This window comes from Ziziphus jujuba, chromosome 9 (assembly GCF_031755915.1).
Source record: "Ziziphus jujuba cultivar Dongzao chromosome 9, ASM3175591v1".
NCBI lineage: Eukaryota > Viridiplantae > Streptophyta > Magnoliopsida > Rosales > Rhamnaceae > Ziziphus > Ziziphus jujuba.
The window spans coordinates 4,678,772-4,686,531 of NC_083387.1; the positions used below are offsets into that span (position 1 = coordinate 4,678,772).

The window sequence follows — 7,760 nt, forward strand, 5'->3', positions numbered from 1 at the left end:
GATCTTTCATATATATATATATATATATTTATGATTGGCTGCTTGTACTTTTCCCGTCATATTTGTTGTATTTGGTATATTAACATTTCACTCTGAAAACTTTATTTGAATCTCCTAAAGAATATAATTCCGTAGAATACTATTTTTCTGAACAATGCTCCTCGTTTGGGAACACAGAGAATTAAAACCAAACAAAGATATTGGTTTTGAAACAATGCATGCACTTTGATGTGTCTTTCTCTTTATTCTTTTCCTCTCTAATATGCACTTGCCTTATCGGCCGCTGGTTCATCATTCTCCAAACCCTTTAAAAACCCGGTGCTCCTCTTAAAATTTCTTTTTCATATACACATACACTTATATATTATATATAATATAAATAATAGTACCAATGTACCATATACAAAAGAGTGGTCCCTGTGACTCAAAATCCAGTGCACCACTAATTTGATATATATCTTTAAATATTTAGCCAAAAAAAAAAAAATGCTTTCTTTAAATTATAAGAACTGTAAACCAGAAATTCCTAGCTATTTCTGCAATTGCCTATTAATTAATATGTGTCGTGTAGCAAAGCCAGTATACATTTTTAATGGCCGAAAAAGCAGATCACTCTCTCATGTATGTGCATGTCTTTTAGTTCATACATGCATGACCCACACCACCATATTGTTCACCATCATAATAATTGTGCGAAGTGCAGCCCATGTTCTGTTTATACATACCATAAGATACACCCACCTTACATATATGAAGATTGAATAAGCAAATGGGCTTGGAATACGTGGCTCTCTACTCTTTTTATGAATTATAAGAGTGACAATATCTTAAATTTTATTCTTCCATATTTTTGGAGAAGAAAATAAGAAATTGAGACCTTTTTTTATTTATTTTTTATTTTTGTTATTATTGGTGATGAAGCATAGTATAGTTATGATCAATATGTCATGTCAAAATTTAATTGTTATCATTAAAATATTAACTTTTTTATATTAAATCTTTAATAGTAAAAAAAAAAAAAAGCATTCTCAACTATTAATTGTCGTATTCAATAATAAAAACGATTATTAATGGTGATAAATAATTAAATTTATAGAAATTAATTATGAATTAAAGAAAATTGTTAATTCTCTATAAAATGATCTTGTCCTACTTGTGAATTACCAACCATGAATTCTATTGGGCATAGTTTTTGCCTTTAAAATTTGACAATAACCACATGTTTTTATCTAATTCTTTACCAAATATAACTTGTAATTACTTTTATATCCTTGAATTTCCTATTGTTTTCCAATTCATCAGTAACGTACGGATAACATGAAAAAATCATTTAAAACATATCTCTATGGTAAAAAGTGTTCAATCAATTATTGCTCAATTATTTGAGTTATTTTTTTATTTTTTTTAATAAAAATTAACAACATTGGTTCCCAAAAAAAAATTGTGTTAAAAGCATTGAACTCAGAATTATTGAATTAATCTACCTTGATTTGATATTAAAATCAAACAGGCTTTAAATATAATGAAATTTAAATTATACTCTGCATCCAAGAAAGAAAATATCATGTCCATCCAAATGTTTATATATAGGAAATTTTTTTTACAAGGAAACAACAATATATATATATATATATATAAAGGACGTAAAATAAAGAAAGAAGAAAGTGAAGGAAAAGAAAAACGACAAAAGCAGAGACAGAGGCGTAAATATTCCTGGAGATTGCGGTGCACGTGCCCAATATGAAATCCAGGCACCAAATCGCAAATATGCCAAATTCATTTTTGATGTTGACACGCCGCACGAGTGCTGCTATTTTCTTCACTTTTTTCTATTACATGCGGGTCCCACCTCTCCCATCCGCCACGTCACCATCCTGGAGCCTTAGCAAAGCGATAAAATAAGAGTCATTCTTCTCTTTTTTTTAAAAATATATATTATATTTTTTATTTTTTATAAAAATTTTGGGGAAAATGGCGTGCAAGCCACAAAAGTGTGAGTGACAACTTGGGAACTTGTAACTTACAAGACTCTGGTCAATATCTTCCAAATTATTACATGTATATGTTAATCATGTTGTGCTTAATTAATTGGGATTTTTATTTTTATTTTTTATTTTTCCTTTCTTATATAATCACTGGGCAGAGTTACATTATTTATAAGCATATGTCTTATTTTTCTCTTGTCAGTTTGTGAGATCGTCACCTACCACGCTCAGTTATGTAAGTAGATATTGAATTTCAATTCTATATGAATGATTTATAATTTTATAATGTGTGTGTGGTAGTAGAAGTTTGTCTCCCAGCTCAAAATCTCTCTGAAAAGCTTGAAAAATTAATAGAAAGAGAGGGGGAAAAAAAGTTTTGATACATTTGAATCTTATTATCTTATGTGAATCAAATTTTTTAAAAAAATAATCAATAATTCAATCATTAATAACTTAAATTTTTGAAAAAAAACGTAATTCAATAGTATCCATTATTCAATAATAATAAAAGTTTTATCCTTGAGTCCTAAACCGTTGTATCTTATCAACTTTGTGGTGAACAGAGAACATTTTATTTTTAGTTTTCTTCCCAAAGAAAAAAGAAGTTATATTGCATTATTTTGCGTGTCTTACTCGTCCTTTAGACAAAACAAAAGTTTTGGTAGAATTAGCCAAAATTTAAATATGAAATAAAATATTACAATAGAATAGTACTATTTCTCTCGTATGAGCTTCGTATAGTTTAAAGAGGACATTGGCTAGTTTTGTTTAATAAAAGAAAGAAAATTAAATATATTATTAATGTTGGAAAAATGTGTTCCTCTATGACCAGTCAAGCCGACACCCTGGTAACATATGGGGCCAATGCACGTGTGTGGATGATTACCTGATAACTAATTAAGTTCTCTATATTCTTCTTCTTCTTCTTCTTCTTCTTTTGCTTCTCTCAATCTAGAAGAAATTTTGTTCCCTTAGCTATATCTTGATCATCATCCAAATCCATAAAACTATATATATATATATATATCAATGAGATAATAGTTAGGAATATACATGATGTATTAATGTGACCCATCTCTTAAAAGATGTATACTTTTTTTTCATATATATTTAGAAAAAATTATATGTACTATATATTAAAAAGACAAGTTCCATACTAATAAATTAATCTTATACACAAATCATGTTTATAGTGAAGTTCTTATCAATGCTATATAATAAGGTTTATATGATATTATGTTATAATATGTGAAAATAGGCCATCCTGAACTTGATGATGCAATTGACATGCGACATGCTCTAGAAGTTCAAACATCTATTTCGAATTCAGACAAACATAAGCCGCTGAAAACGCTCTTGCTTGATGATTGAGAAACATAAATAGCAAAGCTTCATTTTCAAGAGTATTTCCAAAATCCTTTTTTCTTCTCTTTTCGTTTCTAATTAAAATTTTATTAATAGCTGTTATTAATAAACTTTGTTTTGATTGTGTATTTTATTAGTATTTTGTAGTTTGAACAGGAAGCACTTGTTCAAAGTCCAGCCCCTTAATATAAGGGAAGGCACATATAATATCTTGTAGTGAAAACAGAAAGGGCTTGACAATGAGGTTGTCACCTCTAAAAGGGTTAAAAAGAAGAGTCTGAGAGAGATGGGTTTTGTTTAATTACTGATTAGTTTGTGAAAAATATATTTATTGGTAATGAGAGGTTGGTTTTCAATGACTTTTGGAATGGTTTGATTAAGCTTTAAAACTAAGAAAGGCATATTTGTCACAGGTGGAGACAATCTGGGAGGACCTAACATATGCAGTCAGGTAGAAGTTAACCTCAAGTTGAAGATTATTGACCAAGCTTTAACCTTTACTATTAATGATGTGGAAATGCATGTGGTCCTGTTGTAGTATATGTATAGGATATTTGTCATGGTTTGTTTGATACTGAATATACTATATATAACTTCTCTTTTTGAATTCCTTTACTTCTTGACCCTTTAGACTTAACATTAATTGTAAGCCCTATAACTTTCTCTTCTTAGTCTTCTCATTTCCCTTCTAACACACGTTGCATGCATTTGCAACCTATTATTAACCTAAAACCAGGTATAATGAGTACAATACAAATAAGTTATTTACATAAAATAGATTGGGATCTTCTTTTCTTTATTTTATTTATTTATTTATTTTTCATCTTTTTCAACCAGTAATATGATATCATTTTATTTTAAAATATATAAAATAAACAAAGTGAAAAAAAAAGTAACTGTTTAAAATAAATTGGATTTTATCGATAGTTAAATAGGAATATCGACAGAAAAATCCCATCTACATAATTATAAAAAAAAAAGAAAAAAAAAAAAGAGCGAATATTTGCTCTTCAAGCTTTACTACCATTTTTTACTACTTTGAAGTTTTGGATCCACCTTTGTTAGTACGCTTCAAAAATTGCTAGTATAATCCTTATAGTTAAATAAAATAATTACTGTTTTTTCAAATAATAATTTGGAGTTTAAATTTTCACATGTCAATAATCAAAATCAATGCTATGTTTTTTTTCTGATCTAAGTAATTAATTTGTGAGCAGTACTTTAATTTCTATGCAATGTAGAATTTTAGATAGGTAGCTAGTGGAGTATATACTCCATAAAATCCATTTCCAAACTCCAAGGTAAAAAGGAATTAATTTGAAATTTTTTTGTATATTCACATTTAAAATTCTAAAGGAGCAAATTTCTAATCCTGTGAAGTACAAACTCCAAAAATATAGTTTTATTTATGATCTATATGTGGCATCCATGTCAAAGTTCTTGGAAGTTCGCACTCATGAGAGTATAAACTACTTTTGCAGTCTAAAGAATTTGTATGAGCATGCATTGATTAAAAAACTCCAATTTGATGACTTTGCTAGTGGTTCATTTTTTAGTTTTTTAATTTTTTTTAACCTTTTACACTCTAAAAAAAAATGTTACCGCACGTGCGGTACAAAATAGATAGCATGATCGAAACTTCCTCGGGTCGAGGATTAAAGGTTGGATTGGCTTTATGAAGTAGTGCCAAACCCAAAAAGGGGTTCCTATAGGTTTGCCTCTTGCTTCAATTTCCACGAGCACATATTATAATTGCTGAAATGTGACTTGTAGTTTTCAAGATATCAATCTCCTCTACGTACCTTTCTTTAGATGCTATGACACCTAAAACTGGCATATATGTAAATGTATTATATAGCTGTAACAGCGTGTTTTCGCTTAGACTTGCTTCTTTAAGGTTGCATATGGTAACTAAACTTAATGCATGGTTGGCTTGTTCATTAATTATTAACATTAGTTTCTTTGTTATTTTTTAAACTAAATATAGAAAATGCCATATGACATTGTAGGCTAGGTGTATAGCCATATTGTAACTGAATTAATTAAAATTGAAATCTAATAACCTCCTATCTATAATAATATAGAGCTTAATGCTGATAAAAACCTGAATATATGTATAACAGATTCAAAGAGGACATGATTTGTAGAGAATTCAAAAGTTTCAGAGGAAGGCCAGAATCATGAAGGAAAACCAATTATCATCTTTTAATTAAGGTGATCATTCACCAAGAAGCATCTAAAATAATGCACTAAGTACTATATTAATTTCTCAAGTTTGATCAATGATGTTTTTTTTACCAGTCTTTCTTCAAATAACCAAAGCTTTAAGCAAGCGCACTTGCTGATCATTCTGTAACTCTATCTTAATTTACCCTGATGCATAAATATATATAATTTGTTCATTTTTCAGGGTCTTATGAATTCTGAGCAAGGGATTCCACATTCTCCATCAAGACCACATGCAATAATTCTAAAAGTGAAACAAATAAATACTTTTTTGTTGAAACAGCTGGAGAAACCACCTGATAATTAGTACAGCAATCAGCGGATGGAATTTGAATATATATATATAATTATATTGAGAGAGAAAGAGAGAGAGAGAGAGAGAAGGAGAGAGGTTTACCTTAATCGGCCAGATTTTCCATCAGAGCAGAGGTTTCCATATAAAAATATTACATAGAATCCTAGTTTAGGCAAAAATAACTAAGAAGAAGGACATTAACTTAAAAAAGTACATTAATATCTGGCAGTTCAATTAATCTGCCTTTCTCAAGCTGCAGCATATATAGCACTGAGAATGAAATCATCTTCCATCAATAACTAATTGTAACAATCATATAAGCATTAATTCCTTTTCTAGCTTAATTATAAGAGAATAACAAAAAAAAAAAAAAAAGTTCATGTTTCATAGTATGCAGTAGTAATTTGGGATTGGCAAAATCTAGTCCACTACTACTCCCTAACTCCTCAGGAATATTGCTGAGTGTAGTTGAAAGGCCCTGAATGAAGATCGTTGGAATCATGAAAACCACCCCATTGCCTGTTGATTGTTTGAGCGTCTAATGAAGACCAAAAGTGATCAGAAGCCTCATCAAATCTGCCATATGAGACATTTTCATCCGGAACTACTGAACTTTCACAACTCCCAACAAGGTTATGAGGATCCATCAATTTATTGCTTTCCAAATATGGCATCATTGAAGCAACATTTGTGAGGTTTGGGCTAAATTGGGGCACCAAGTTTGAATTTTCTTGTTGAAACCAATTCTGTGCATGTTCTTGGTGAGAAAGTCTTCCATTGAACTTCTGATTCCAGTTTGCATTGTCAGGGCCATTGATAAAGCTTCCATTGTTGGCTGATTGCTCTTTGATGGAAGCTAGCTGTGCTTGTAAACTAATCACCTGTACACAATCCACACCCAAATCAGAATATAATTTAAATCATGAAATTTGATCATATGGGTTTTCCATAATCATGTAATTGTAAAACTCGACAAAAGGTCAAAGGGTATAAAAACCTGCTGTTGGAGAGCAAAAATATGTGAGACACAGCCATATATAGGGTCTTTAAGCCTGGCTTGAGCTTCATATGAGATGGTAATGGCGGCTCCACAACGATCGCTGACAGGAAGATGGGCAAGCAACTTTGATACGTTGCTTGCACCAAAAACCTTGTGAATTGCAGCAAAGTTCGAAGCACCCTGCTCATGGCAGAAATAAGGTGCAAAAACACAACCTTTAACGCATTTTCTCCTCAAGAACTTGCAGGCTCCACAAGGAGAACCACAACCAGAACCTGTCATCTTGATCGGTCTTTTTAGGATGTTTTGGTGGTTTTTTCGCTTTATCTTAGCTTTCTTGCCCAGCATCGTCCTCCGTTTATAAAGACTAGAGAAAGAATGGTACAGATCATATTATAATGAATACTTAATTATATAAGGTTCCCTCAGTGGCATACAGACTTCATTATTTTAACATTTTGAATTACTAATCTACAACTCCTTACAGACTAAAGTTTCATACATGACTGTTCAGATGAGATTCCTTGAACTATCAAAGAGCTATCACAGTCCAAACCCATTTTCATTTGCTTTGTATTGGATTGAGAAAAAGGGTATATTATGATGATTAATATTATTAATTATTATCTCCTTGCGTATGTTTGGTTGAGGCATGGGAATTAGCAAACTCCAATCTTCTGCAGAGCCAAAAGTATTAAGGGTTCAGCTTTTTTCCCTTAGTTTTAATTTCTTTAATACTTATTATTTGACAGAATACATATAAATATGTAGAATTTGGACAGGTAACATATTTCTGAAACGCTGATTGATCAGCATAAATGATTACATACATATAAGCAAACAGCTGGCGTGCAATATGTATAGGTGGGATCATTGAACAATATTGATA

At 30.6% G+C, this 7,760-nt stretch overlaps 1 protein-coding gene across 1 annotated transcript; it reads right to left on the minus strand.

The window, feature by feature from the left end:
* Nucleotides 1-6,150: 6,150 nt before the first annotated feature.
* LOC107425833 (LOB domain-containing protein 29) lies at nucleotides 6,151-7,197 on the minus strand. The gene is made up of 2 exons (XM_016035881.4): nucleotides 6,869-7,197; nucleotides 6,151-6,752 (listed from the first exon to the last, which is right to left on the minus strand). Exons 1-2 carry the CDS (start codon nucleotides 7,151-7,153, stop codon nucleotides 6,318-6,320), a joined length of 720 nt encoding a protein of 239 aa, XP_015891367.3. The 5' UTR covers nucleotides 7,154-7,197; the 3' UTR covers nucleotides 6,151-6,317.
* Nucleotides 7,198-7,760: the final 563 nt, after the last annotated feature.

Excerpts from the sequence above, each read along its gene's own strand:
- LOC107425833 (XM_016035881.4), bottom strand. The coding sequence starts at position 7,153 with ATGACAGGTTCTGGTTGTGGTTCTCCTTGTGGAGCCTGCAAGTTCTTG. Across the intron at positions 6,753-6,868 it reads TTTTTGCTCTCCAACAGCAG|GTGATTAGTTTACAAGCACA; the intron begins GTTTTTATACCC and ends GATTGTGTACAG.